Below are 14,598 nucleotides of genomic sequence, written 5' to 3' on the forward strand. Positions count from 1 at the left end.
TTCGGTCATCAGGGATGGCACATTTCATTTGATGATAGCAATAAAAAAATTTTGCCGCAGTCTTTAAACCGGTTAATTAGTTAAGGTATTGCTTGAATCGCATAACTAATTGGTTGCTGATAGACATTAGTGGACTAAAATTACTTGAAATTTCTGCTTTGGGAAACATATACTTAACTTTTCAACCTTTACATAACAGTATGATGACTAAACCTCAACTTTATGTAATTGAATGGATGAAATATTTTTCCCGGTGGATTACTGTGCATGAGGAGAATGATCTTGAGGTCAGTTTTATGTCTAATTGTAAAACTGAGAAGGTATGGACTGCAAATATATATTTCTGGTTCCATAAATCTATGACACTTCTTTTATTTCGATAGTACTTATCTAATTCTCGCCTAGTTTCATATTTCTGTGAGGTTAAAATACAGTTTTTTAATTTATTTACCTTCCTTTATATCCCAGAATACATGCATGATTTTTGAAAAGTTGCATTAAATTTAATATAAATTGGACATGAATCTGGATGCCAAATTTCAACAAATAACTGCAGCTCCATGATCCTTTTTTTTAGTTTAGTAGATTTTTACCATTATTTCCTGCAGTATGCATCTCTTCCAGTGTCATAGCATTAAAAAAATATTTTGGACAAAAGCTTAGCTCGTTACTCACATTCACTTACTTCTTAGAATGACAAAAATTTACAAATTACTTATACATAATCAGTTATGGATTTTCACAAATCTTTTGTAATTTATAATCTGGGCTAGTTAAAATAGATTTTGTTCAGAAACAAGTGTTTGAAAAAATGTCAAGAAAGCTTGATAAAAATTTTCAAGGTAATCATTTTTTAACAGATATTGCAATTCGGAGAAATTCATTTTCTTTAAAAAATGAGAAATCACTAAAAATATTCAAAAGAAGATATTGTCTTCATTGACATAAGTCACTTATTTTCCATAAGAACACCATAAGAAAATGTTTCTTTTCTCTCTTTTTTAATATCTGTGAATTTTTCGTCGATGAACGAGTAATGCCATCACGGGTATGCTGTTCATCACTACATTTCTGAAATAACCCTTTTCCTTGACAGGTGATTGAGGATTTACCTTAATAAATGATTTCATTGAGGGATCTTTACTTTAAATTGCCTAAACAAATATAAAATGACCAAAGCAGTTACGTATCTATGATTTAAAGAGAAGAATTAATTAACCAAAATTTTGCAAAGAATAAGTTCATTTCAAAAATTTTATATCGACTTTAGAAGAGATAAGCTCAGATATGAATCTAATAATTTTAGACACAGAAGTTATAAGGAATAATATTCGGTCGGAGATTCAGTTACAATTTTAAAAAGCAGAGACTTTTATAAAAGATTTTTTTTTTATAAGTCAGCAAAATGATTTTGTAAATGTTTGTTAGGAAGAGTCGAATATACTGAAAGTAACTGAAAGAAAGTAATCTGTCTTATGATATTTCTGAAATTGGAACATGTTCTAAATAAATTTAATCCTTATGCAATTCGCTCCATTATGCTCTGCTACATTAACAACGCACTACAGCAATTGGTTTTTTGATTAAAACTTCACGCAAGTTTCTTTAAAAAGTTTGAATGTGGTTTCAATTTTTGTAATTTTTAAAATTAGGCATCAATCAATCGATTTGTTCCGTGTAGCAAGCAATACTTAAAAATCGAGGATCGGGGAATTAATGATGACAGCCTATATCTTAAATATAAGTAAAATGAATTTGTTTTGGACATCACTGGATTAGAAAGTCTAAGCAACAGTTTCAAAATCCAGTAATGAATTACTGGGAAGCTGGACAGTTCATGTCTTCTTTAGCTATTGGTACATTTTGTTGACTTCGATGAATTCAATTAATAATTCACTCTCACTTATTGGACATCTGATTTTATAATTTCGTAAATTTTTTACTGAAAAAAAAAAAAAAAAAAAAAAAAACTTCATTCATTTAAAGGATTTAGGTGATAACAATGCATATTTTCCAAACTGCGATACTTGATGAATACATTTATTTCTATTTGAATAATTATTTGTTAGTAATTAACTAGTGAAATTTTATTTGCACTAAAATGAAGTCGAAATAAAGAAAAATGAAGAGAAGAAGATAGGATTTTTTATGAAATGCATAAATTAAAATTAAGCAAATGTAATTAATTTACCTGCAAGGACTACTTTGAAAGTTGCAACACTTACTCGAATAGTAGGAAAAACATGTTATATCGGAATTTTTCCTGCAAAGGACAGCACCGATGATATTTTATTCTGTTTCATTTCTTTTTGTAAACTCAATTGGCAAGCATCCAATTCTTTAACTTAATAAATATATGCCATCTGAATTTGAAGAATCTTACATTTCCAAACAAAAAGCAATGGTAATCAGTTTCAATTTTTACTAAATTTTATTTGTGCTTAAAAGTTTTCGTCTGATACACAGCGAAAGTACGATGAATACGGCAATAGCACAAATCAAGAGAAACAGATCTTCAAACTGACAAATGTGCAGAAACTGCTGAAGATTCATTGTTCACGTATGTATCAGCGACGTTAACGAATATGAGTGGAGTGGAGAATTGAACCATCACTGTTTATACGACAATGTCATTAGTGAATTTCAACACGGAAACTCTGATGCAATAAAATATGAAAAAAAGCATATCCATGTATATAAACTGTAATGATAGCAAGAAATAAGTGATCTTTATTCACTGGGATCCAAAAATTTTAATTTTTTGAAAAAGCATTGGAATCCTTGATTTCTTGAAAATTTTACTGCATTCGAGCAGTTTGGAACTGTTTAATTTCCCGATTTTATTAAATGTTTTGTAATTTGCTTGAAACTTGAAATCTGAAATAGATATGTATTATTCAAAATTCAGATAGTCTTAAGAAATAAATACGATTGCAATGGAGAGGAATTTCAAAAAGAGAGTAAGAAGTTTTAAAATATTCTAACATTAAAATGGACGCCATAATCTATGACCACCACAGCTGGTCTTTGTGAACTCTTCATTAGCCGTACTGTGATCATTAAATTTGTTGTCACGGAACAGATATGCTTTTTCACAGCAGTTTGCTTCTATTTTCTCTTCAGAATGAGCTTTGATGCGTGAAGTGCCGATCATACATCCAACACTAAAATTGGTCATTAATAGAATGCGTTTCGATTACAAAAAATAGGAAAAAGCAGTATTTAAAGAAAAGTTTTCATTATTATATATATATATATATATATATATAGAGAGAGAGAGAGAGAGAGAGAGAGAGATTTCATCTTTTTCTGATTTTGGCTAAGGAAATGATTTGGTTAAGGAATTTTTAAATACGCTCTTGGAAAAGCTACTGCAACGACGGTACCATACCATTAAAATGTAATGGAAAATATTATCAAATCCGTTAGTATGGTCTTACGACGTATAATTATTAATTTTAAAGGAAACTGTTCAAAAAATTTATGCTTTTACCAATGAAGTTACTAGCTTGCAGAGTGTCACAAATTGACCGATAAAATGAAACTAATATAAAATGTGAATTAATGAGTAAATTCTTCTTCACCTATTCTCAATGTATTTCTATTTTTCATAAGTCATAAACTGCAATTTCTTTAATAATATTCCATCATTTTACAAATCAGACTCATTAAAGTTTTAAGTTCTCGAGAGAAGTGATATAAAGGTTTCTAAGAGCTTTATTTATGGTGTGATAAAATTCCAGAAATATGATGTGTGCAGAAGTTTACTTTCTCAAACACATGCGATTTTGGTATTTTGATGATATTTTATTGCTTTGATCCCATGTTTTATGAATAATAATGTGGCACATTTTGCTGTTCTATTTCTAAAAAATAATTCATTTTTTCCGCTCATATAAAAAATTCACACTCAAATATTAAAATAATATAGTATATATAGAAAGATTAAGAAAACAAGAAAATCAAAAATATCGCTCAGCTGATTTTCTTCATTGAATTTTTCAGTAAACGTGTATGTTTGATTAACATAGTCCTTCCCTGTAACGCAATACTTAGTCTAAAGAGACTGCCTCAATATATCTAAAAGTACTCAAAATTCATCTAAGGAACGACACAATGTATATCTAACTAATGATTGAAGTGATAATTGTGTGACGATATTGATCATTTCAAGATGAGGAACCACCAATTTATGCAAAACGATTTCACATAGGATACAGTTCACAGCGTTCAACATCTTTAGTCACTAATATTACATGTAGGCATGAAAAGCAGAAGGATGACAGGCTTTCATACTTTCTCAATCCACTGGAAATTTTTACAATAATAGTTGTGGAAAAGTCATAGCTCAGTTCGTATAATCTCTTTATCACCTTACCCCTACCTCCTTTAATTCACCTGTTTGTGTGGTTCAATATCTCAAATGTCGAAGGCTGCATTATTTTCGTTTGCTGATAATTGTTGTATGCATGATTGTTGTAATACATTATGTTCGCACCAGTGCAGTCGCATAGTAGCGATGCTGACATTGTTTCATGCTGCAATGTTGTGATACGGTTTAAGCATTTTGATCATAACTTGTCATTTCCATATCTCGTATTGAGATCGATCTGAGCATTTCAAAATGAACTCTGTTCTGTTTTCCATTTCCTATCGTTCAGAGATTTCACTGCATTACTACAATACTTTGTTTGTTAGAGAGCATATTACACGTTTAACCAGAAAAAAGCTTTGCAGATAAATTTCCTACACATTAAGTTATTTAAATTTAACTTCAGGCAATGAGAATTATCAACAACTGTCATGCTAGACCAACTTGGCGACAGATTCTCTAGAATAAGCTATAAGTTCTGAAAAAAACTGAAAAGTATGTTAAAAAACTACTGAATTTCTTGCAAGCTCAGCATTACTTTTTTAGTTTTATGATTACCTTCATGGCTGGTTCACTGATAAGCAAATGTAGACGAGCATTCAAATGACTTGTGAGACGATTATTGTATTCTCGCAAATCAACTGGCCATTTCTCTAGCAATGTATAATTTTGCATTTCGCGCACACAATTTGAGAAACCATCCACAAAATAAGGCAACGAAAAGACTTTTTTTGCTTCTGAAGAGAGACACCACTGTCACTTTAATCAAACACAAATATCTCACTCAAAATTTTGAATCCATATTATGATACTTTAAGAGCCGTCGCCAAGTGCACAATGTATGTAAATTCGTTCAAAAAGTATTACAAATAGAAATCGAATTCATATTACGGTACGTTTTCTCATCACCATTTAAATTAAAAAGAATTAGATTTTTTGGTTTTCCTTCTGCTTTACTAATTTAAATTTATCGTTTTCTCAAAAAAAAAAAAAAAAAAGAATGAAACTAACTGCTATTAGCAGCAATACATCTTCTTAGCTGTCTAATATAGGCGACACTCATTTCCAAAACATCTGCTTTCTCCCATTTGAAATGACTTGGAGACTTAAAATGGTTAAGAAATTATAAATTATCTTAAAAAAATACACATTACATTTTCCAAAATTCTCAACAATTCAAATTTTCGTTCTGGCTCGTTTCCTCTGAGTTTTAAAATTCTAGGTCAAAAATCTAGAAAAGTTTGATTATATTAAACAATGGAAAGGATTAGAAATATAGTATCAGTAATTATAATATATAATGAGAAATGGCAAAAAATTAGAGCAGAAAGTATGAGATGGTGGAAATAAGTCAAATCAAAGCGGTAAAAACAATAAATATTGGAAAAAATAACCCTGTTTTTAACATCATCTACTAACATTTGTTTCATCTCAAAAAGACATTTATTGATTCGTTCTCTTCGTTTTCTTTCTATCAGCGGTTTGTTAGACTAAAAAATCTTATAAATATTAATCTAAATAAAGAAAAATTCTTTCAGCAGTTCAAACTAAATGTCAAATTTTAATTTCTTGATTATTTAACTGAAAATGAAACTCTGAACTTACCTTGGAATAAGCATAAAACAAGTCAGAAAAAGAAATCGAAAAATTTTTAGCAAATGCATCATTTTGAATATTTCAATACAATTTAATTTCATGTCGATCACCTTTTTTGTCAAAGTTTTTCCCTTTTCTAAATCCGACTTTTCAACGTCAGCTTGTGACATTGAATGTTGCCTTATTCGCTGACAAAATGTGCTTTCGCTATGAACTTGATCAGTCACTGAAAATTACTGAATTTGTGATAATTAAATATGAGCATAAGTTGGAAGTCTTCAAATTGCTTAATGTTAAATTATATTGTGGAAAAAAAAAATTAAGTTTTTTATTCTAATTTTGAAGCTTTTTCGATCTATTTATGTACAGGAACATACAATAAAAATCTAATTTCCACAAAAAATTTGGTTATGAAAAACTGCCTTGAGAAAGATTCCGAAATTTCTGCATAACAATAATTTCTTCAGGAAAGGTTGCAGTGAGATAAGCCAAGACTTAACAAATCAAAACTATATCAACAGCGCTCATTGAGAGATATGAGCGCCGGAATTTGGTTAGAGTTTTTCGAAACTTATGACGAGCTAAAAATTCTGAAAACTTCTAATTATCTAGTTTCGAAGTTCCGAGTCTTCAAAAAGCTGACATCATGCCATTATCTCAATTTCATTTCTATAGCTGAATATATATATTCTTGAAAAAGAAAGACAAAAATGTCTTAGTTTTCATGTCTAGAAAAAACAAATAACAAAATGAAAAACGTTTTATTGTCAATTTCAAAACTTTTTAGAAGCTATTAGTATCTAAAATTAGGCACGATTTATTTAATAATATAAGATATCAATCCACTGGAAACAGATTTATCTTTGTTTTGCATAGGTAATGGAAGCTAGAATCCTTTGTGAACAAATATTAAATCAAATGTCGAAACAATATAGAATACTTCAGATTCAATTCTAGAAATTGTAAAAGTCACAAATATTGTGGCCTTTCATAAAATATAAAATGTAATAAGTTTTTAAGGAGAATGAATTAAAATATTGATGAAAAAATTTTTAATTGTAATAACTTCAATTTGTAACAACTTCAAGCATTATTTCACATGATTAATTCATCCTTTACGATATTTGATGATGTGGAAAAAAAAAGAAAAAGTAAAGCAAACAGAAATAAGATTCATACTGCACTGATAACGCTAAATTTCTGTCCCTTTTCGGACATTTCAGGTCCTAAAATACCGAATCAAATTATTGAAAATTTATATTTAAACTACCCGAAATCCGCATATCTTCTTCGTAGCTAATATTTTTTCTTCGGTATTAGCATTAATATATTTGCACCAAATGGTCAGTTTCTCTTATGCTGAAAAACGAGAAAGCAGGTGTGTGAGAGATATCATTTCCATGAAAAATATAAAAAAAACATGCATACATGGTAATTAGCATTATGGTAGTTGTAATTAATGGCATTAATTATGATAGTAGTGATAACAGTGATAGCAATAAGAACGATGCGTCCTCACCAGTAATAGTAGTTGTGACAGCTAATGTGATTATGATAATAATAATGACAGTGGAAACTTCATTACAAATATCATGATTATTATGAATCAAATTGATAGTCATGGTGAAAGACATTTCGAAGGTTTACGGTAGGAGTCGTGCGCATTAAACAGTTGATGAATGATGCCGACGAAGTTTTGTAGAATTGACAAGAATGCAGGTAGTAGAAGGAAGAGAGAGATGTATGTTGATGGGGACAAAGATAGTTAAAGTGAATAATAATTGATGAGGAAGAGGTAAGAGAAGACTGAGGAAGAGGTAAGAGAATTTTTTTAAAGGCCATTTCGAGGATGTAACGACTATCTCAAACATCATCACCATGTCGTTCAATAACGACAGATCTGGAGAAAGGGAAGAAAGAACGAATGATGATAGAAGTGCTCCAATGCATTTCGTGGGCAACTTACGGGTGATGCGATGCTCATTTGCCATAATGAGGATGATTTATAAGGCATTACTGATCGGATGAATCTGATAAATTACTCGCTCACCGTAAGCACACTTATTCATTCCACTGGTCTGTTTTCTTCCCCAGTTCTCTTCCTTCCCTGCCTTTCATTTCACCGTATCAGCCAGCTCATATTTCACTAAATTTCCGAAGTTTATTAATTACACTGAATTTATTTGTTTATTTAGTTATTTTCATACTACGATTTGTAACTCCAAAAACTCAATAAATAATTTTAATGGATTCATCAATAATACGTGGTGGAATAAATTGCTAACAAGCTGAAGTTGTCTTCATTTTGCCATTCAGAGGAAGCCTTAAACACCCATGTCAGAAGTAATATTCTTCTTAGAAGTAAACTTTATCACCATGTTTCTCAATTATTTATAAATTGTACCGATTATTCTTATAAACAATTTGTTTATCAATTCACAGGTGATTGAAAATTCGTTCAAACAAAATTCCCATAATACCAGCATTATTCCTTCATGATACAAGAAAATAAAAAGCGCTAAAGTGGTGTTATAATTGACAGGAGCAAGTGTCTGTCTGTTGCTCTTATTTTTCAAATCTATGTGACTTTTATAATTAGCAAAATGAAAAACGGAACGTTCTCGCAAAACTGATTAAATCAAATTTTATGGATTTTTTAACCACGACAAACCCAAAATCTGAGAAAGTTCAGGTAAAAAAAAAGTTTCAGGGATTACTTCATTTTGCAGCTAATTTAACAATTTAATAAATACTTAAAAAAGCCCTACTTTTAAAATTTTGAAGAATGAGTATTCCTCAGGAAACTTCTATTTAGACATTTGCTAGTATTCTCAACAGATCTCTGGTCAGCTTCTTATTCCTTTCACTTCTACTTGACAAGTTTTTGGAAGCACTAAATAATATCTCTGCATTTCCAAATGTTGGAACATAATTACCGTGTCGAATTATAGCTGTACTTCTTAATCAAAACAATGTATAGCAAGGACATTTTAAATCACTAAATCATTCCAAGTTTGCAAAAACCGTAATAATCTATTCTGCATATTGAAAGGCAGCAATAATATCTTAAATTAACTGCAGAATTTATAGATTTCTCGTCCATTTGTTTCAGATAAGATTCTAATAGATGTTGGTGAGGGTATTGAATTGAACAATGAGATGGCAGAAGAGTAGACGATATTTATCATTATGCTAAATCTGACCCTCGTTCATTAAAACTAATAATGGCACCCTAAGTGACAAATTGTTGTTGTCCGGCGCTCGGTCAATCCCGATATCTTTTGATTCGATATAGCGTCCCACTATACAGTATCGCTTTCGCTTTATTTATCAATTTCTTCCCATTCCCGACTTAAAATCTTTGGCATAGAAAACCTTCCCACTTAGACTTAAAATCCTTGGCATAGAAAACCTTCCCACTTTAACAAATATACTGAAGTTGGGAAAGGAACAAATCATTTTTCTCTCATCGCAATGCTTGACTCTAAGCTTCTGATTTTCATAATCCGACGTTCAGCAAAATCGATTACACCATTTGCATGTGATCCAAAATGGATCAAACAGCTTCAAGAACATTTCGTGACTTAATCAAAATTACATTACCTTAAGATCAAAAAAAGACCGTTAGAACACCTACAAATTTGAATTATGAAATCACGCATTCACTAACTGTACTAACTCACAAACTACCTTCAAATTTGGGAACAGCTGCTATGTACTTTTATCCCCTCTGCTTCCCAATTTTCTCTGGAAAAAATGAATTTCGAAAATACATATCCTTCCGTAGTACATAACGTACACAACATGTATAATATAGAAAGCAGACTGACAGCTTCATAAAATTAAGGCAAATTTTTTCAGTCCAAGAAAAGCCTTGCAGAAAACTAGAAAAGAGAAATCACGGTAGAAAGACATCTTGTTACAGTGCAATATATTCACAACTTGACTGACTACTTACTAGTAACAGAAGACAAAAACAGCATATTGCTGTGTGAATAAGGTTAACAAATATAATTTGCAGGAATAAAAAGTGCTTAACGATAAATAGTTTGAAAGATATCAATTAACGAAACACAACAAGTAAATGAAAAGAAAAAAGAAGAAAGAGTAAAGTCTTCGCCATATATATATATATATTCTGCAATATATTGTTCAAACTAGTCCTAAATACAACCGAAATTTTAGGAATTTAAAACATCTGAAACCGATGCCGAAACATCAAAGCAGCAAAAAATGTGAAATGCATCAAACTAACACTTCTGTAAATGATAAATGATAAAATCAAATCTAGTAGTATAAGAAAACATAAGCATATCCTTCACTTTCTACTACCCACAAACTTCCTTATCATTACATGGGATAGAAAGTAAGCAGCACAATACACGCAAAAATTTAAGAAAAAGTTTAAGCTAACAAAGTAGAATTTCACATAATGAGATGATGTGTTCATTCATCTAGTTTGAAAGGCACGCCATTGATAAAAAATAATGGGTGAACGTGTCAAATCAAACAGATTTAATGTATCATATTTAGGGAGCGCGTCCAATAAATAGTACTGACTATCTAAGGCAGAAAGCTCTTCAGAAAAAAACAGTATCAATTTTGACGAATATATGAAGACCTTCGGAAAAAAACAGCATCGATGAATATATAAACATCACATTAGGTTGCAACAACATGTTGATGAACCTGTCTGACGTCTGTTTACTTCCGGATGACGACGATTGATTTGACGAACAAGATCATAAAAAACCTCAAAAAATTTTTTAAAGTGATAATAAAACGATAAGCTAGATAATTACGTAACTCAAGCTACTTGTGAATGACTAACTTGGAATCCTTTCATAACTGCACAACTCTTTTATAATTAACCATTTATTAAGTCAATATAGCTTCAAGACTGAACTTGTGAAATAAAACACAAGTTTTCTTAACTTAACTAAAACTTGGGAAATATGTTCCACTCTGTGAGTCTTCTCCACATTCAGGCATTCAATTCAGTTGCTCATTTCAATTTTGTGAAAATAACTCAAGATGTAAAGTGATTATATTGTCGTAGATTCTAAAAGCCATAAAGAATCTGGCAAGCTTATGCTTAATTAAAACTGAAAAATTACCTCGTTAACATTAATTTTTGCTTTAGCTGAAGTTTCAAGGAAAGCACTGTTGAATGACCGTGCTAAGTTAGATCCCTGGTCTTTGCCCACAACGCGCTCATCTTCTAGATCACATTTATTTCCAACAAGTATCATTGGTACCTGAAGCATGCAGAGAAAATAGTTCAAGAACTATATTTTGGGAGTGCTGCAACATAATTCAAAGGTCTCAAGTCAATTGCGGAGGTACTGTAAAATTGAATATAATAATGCAAATACCGCTAAATATCCTACCATCTCAGTACCTGATAGCATTCCTGTATATATTATTCAAATATAACCAAATATGCAGGACTGACTTCCTCTGTATCCTTCACACGCAAGATTTGTTCCCTTAAATCTGTAAGGTCGCTAAAAGTGGTCTGTGCCGTAATGGAGTAAACCAAGATAAAGCCTTGACCATTTTTCATATACAAATCACGCATGGCTGTGAATTGCTCCTAAAACAACTTGTTCATTTTTGAAATTGTTTGTCACAACATGAAAGCTTCAAACGATACCTAATAATTTCAACCCAGCCAATTCCTAAGAAACAGGAACATAACAACTAACAGTGCCAGCAGTATCCAGAATTTCAAGCATACACTGCTGACCATCAACTTCTACTTGTTTTCGATAACTGTCCTCAATTGTTGGGTCATACTTTTCCACAAATATGCCTTGCACAAACTGCACGGTCTATAAAGAATGAATTTAAATTGCTAATTTACGAAATTCAAAGTATCCACAAACTTATAAAAATTTTTCGAGAACTTAACTTACCAAAGCACTTTTTCCAACACCACCACTTCCCAGTACAACAATTTTATACTCACGCATCGTTTACAGAACTGCACGATCTATAAAAACATAACGAATTCAAGTGGGCAGTACATCAAATTTAAAATACTTCCAAATCTAACCCTAACTCGATGCTGTATTTCTTAATTAACAAATATTTTAGAACAACAAAATACTTCTGAGGAGTAGGAAAAAAAGCATGTAAGTCCAAACTATTCAAAACACAAATTATTTATACGGAAAGATTTGAAACCTTGCAAATCATATAACAAAACAACAGAAAAAAGCCAACACAGACCCTACAGCGTTCGAAGATAACATAGAGCTTGGATACTTTCTTACCATATTTAACATCTATTTAGTAATAAAGTTTAAAAGACATTGTTCCAATTTCTTGCCCTAGTTCGATGACTAAAGGAATGAAAATTTTCAATAATTATTGTAATACACTCCGAAAGAAACATATTCAGCACCTTTAATTCAGGGGCAAGAGTCTTGTCGCAATTCTGCACTCAAACCGACATTACTTTTAAAAAATAAGCGTCCTAAAATCAATGTGCTGCAATCAAACTAGTACCCTTCTCTTTATCCTATAGGATCGCCGTTCTAGACATACTAATCAATCAAATAAAACCAAATTTGCTACAGAAATGGAATGTCAGGTTGAACACAGCCGAATCTATTACTGCGTCAAGTCTCGACTTGTAGCATATCTACTTCATGAGTCTACAAAGACATGCTCCCGAGCAAAACTTTCTTATCACTCCTGATTAGGACACTTCAATTCAGAACTTGAGAAGAAAATCCTATGACGCAAGGACATACGCCATACTTCTACATGAACCCAACTTTTCATGTCGTCCCAACATTGACTATATATAACACGTATTTTGTGCAAAATCTTAACCCACTTGGTGGTATAGTCATTACAGCATTGGTAACATATACGCGATGTTCCGACGTTGGACGGGGTTTCGTTACTGAATTAGTTCAAGTCAGGATGTCGCACGAAAATTATAAGCAAGTACTGTTTATAAGTATCTGTACAAGCGATATGGATAATCTTGGCTTCAAATTCCTCCCCAGTTCGAGACACTGGAGTGTATGAAAGAGAGACAGGAATAGGTAAAGAGGCCTAAATCAGTCATTTATCTATATTCATCGGTAGCCTTGGAAGGTATCACTATCGCCAGATTTTCTAATGGAATACATGGTGTATTTCTTCCCTTGAGGAAACTGAAGTGCTGTATGGTGCTCTTTGTTTTTACCAAAAACACATTAAGCAATACTATGTGTTACAAATGCTCTAAACAGCACTACTAACATAGTTAGATTCACTATCTAATTAGGCTTGCATCTAAATCCATGCTTAAATGAGAATTTTCAACGAAAGAACTTCTTGGGTACGAATTTGAATGCATTACTGGTCATCAAAATTTTGATTTTAGAGCGAAAATTGGATATTTTGGTGCAAGAACTTTTTAATATATTGCGATCTATCAAATAAAACACTACTGTAAGGTTGTTGCATGTTTTAATGTTAACATTGATTAGAAGGATACAAAGCAATAAAATACGACAGAAAGATATGGAGAGGAGGAGCTAATAAAATAAATTATTATCTAAAAATATAAACAAATGGAGGAAATCTTCGAAGGCGAATGCATTATACAGGTTATAATTAATCCATCCAACGTAACAAATAGTTGTATGAATTTCCCTGTGGTTCTATTAACAATGTTTTTTTAAAATATTCATCGTTGAGGATAAATGGCATTACTTGTAACAGTCAAGAACAGAATGCAACAACAGATAGAAGTATCGCTTAACATATGTCTGTTCACTTTTACACTATTGATCTATATCTTTACAAACAAACATAAAAAGACGCAGTTAGTGCACAGGAAGACGAAACATTTATCTACCACACGCAGCACTTAATCTTAGCCCCAAGTGATTTTTAACATGCTTCCAGAGGAGGAAGGTGACAGTTACTGGTAGGTAGAATGAGTTAGTCTCAATAAACTTAAGTATCCTTAATAAGCACATGAACATATCACCATTAAAAAGCTACAATTAAAACCTCTCATCCATGCACTAAGACAAATTTCCCATGTTCAATGTCACGAAATGATAGAAGTTTGTCTCAAGATTCCCTACAATCCGCGACCATATGAGCATCTTTTGAGCGTACTGCATTACTGAAATCGCTAATCTAAAATTGCGTCAGATTTTTTATACGCGTGGACTTCCTTTATTAGAAGGAAATTTTGAAGTCAAAAATCACTACAAGCAAAAATTAGACGTTGGGATAACTTCAAGAGACTTGTTTAACTAATTTTAAATACTATTTTCATGAGAATATTGTTACTTGAACTTTCTTAAAAAGGTAAACGTTGTTGGACTGTAAAGTTCTTCAACAACATGTATTGCATAAAGTAATTTTATTCTTCTTTGCCAAAATTCAAAATCCTGAGCAATGACCTTATTTTAGCTATCAGATCTTTGAATTTTACTTAATTCAGCCATCTTTTCGGGTCTCGTAAAAAGACAACTTGACAACCAGCCATGAAATAATTTTTGGAAGATTGTTGCTGAAGATATTCATATTGTAACGTTTGATGGTCATCCATCGATAAGAAAGAATTTAGATTACGTCAGCTTTGCGAATGTTATCCTTCTCTGATTAGCCTT

General features: G+C 31.6%; 3 protein-coding genes across 6 annotated transcripts; all 3 read right to left on the reverse strand.

The window, feature by feature from the left end:
- Positions 1-1,001: 1,001 nt before the first annotated feature.
- On the reverse strand, positions 1,002-2,611 carry Bm14301 (Uncharacterized protein; the record flags this gene model as incomplete). Its single annotated transcript, XM_043073678.1, has 3 exons — positions 1,002-1,071; positions 2,192-2,263; positions 2,526-2,611. The coding sequence occupies 3 exons, from the start codon at positions 2,609-2,611 to the stop codon at positions 1,002-1,004; spliced, it is 228 nt and encodes a 75-aa protein (XP_042929612.1).
- A 375-nt stretch (positions 2,612-2,986) lies between these two features.
- Bm699 (Uncharacterized protein) lies at positions 2,987-7,251 on the reverse strand (the record flags this gene model as incomplete). Of its 4 annotated transcripts, none has more annotated exons than XM_001899309.2 (7): positions 2,987-3,164; positions 4,399-4,538; positions 4,931-5,109; positions 5,384-5,477; positions 5,767-5,862; positions 6,079-6,194; positions 7,239-7,251. In XM_001899309.2, 7 exons carry the CDS (start codon positions 7,249-7,251, stop codon positions 2,987-2,989), a joined length of 816 nt encoding a protein of 271 aa, XP_001899344.2. The 4 variants fall into 4 exon arrangements, with proteins under 4 accessions (XP_001899344.2, XP_042929613.1, XP_042929614.1 ...); XM_043073679.1 differs by lacking the exon at positions 7,239-7,251 and adding an exon at positions 6,388-6,418; XM_043073680.1 differs by lacking the exon at positions 7,239-7,251 and having other exon boundaries at positions 6,079-6,138.
- A 3,374-nt stretch (positions 7,252-10,625) lies between these two features.
- Bma-rap-1 (Uncharacterized protein) lies at positions 10,626-11,943 on the reverse strand (the record flags this gene model as incomplete). The annotated part of the gene is made up of 5 exons (XM_001899308.1): positions 10,626-10,721; positions 11,086-11,226; positions 11,424-11,564; positions 11,677-11,802; positions 11,887-11,943. The coding sequence occupies 5 exons, from the start codon at positions 11,941-11,943 to the stop codon at positions 10,626-10,628; spliced, it is 561 nt and encodes a 186-aa protein (XP_001899343.1).
- Positions 11,944-14,598: the final 2,655 nt, after the last annotated feature.

Source organism: Brugia malayi (genome assembly GCF_000002995.4).
Source record: "Brugia malayi strain FR3 genome assembly, contig: Bm_v4_ChrX_scaffold_001, whole genome shotgun sequence".
Lineage (NCBI taxonomy): Eukaryota > Metazoa > Nematoda > Chromadorea > Rhabditida > Onchocercidae > Brugia > Brugia malayi.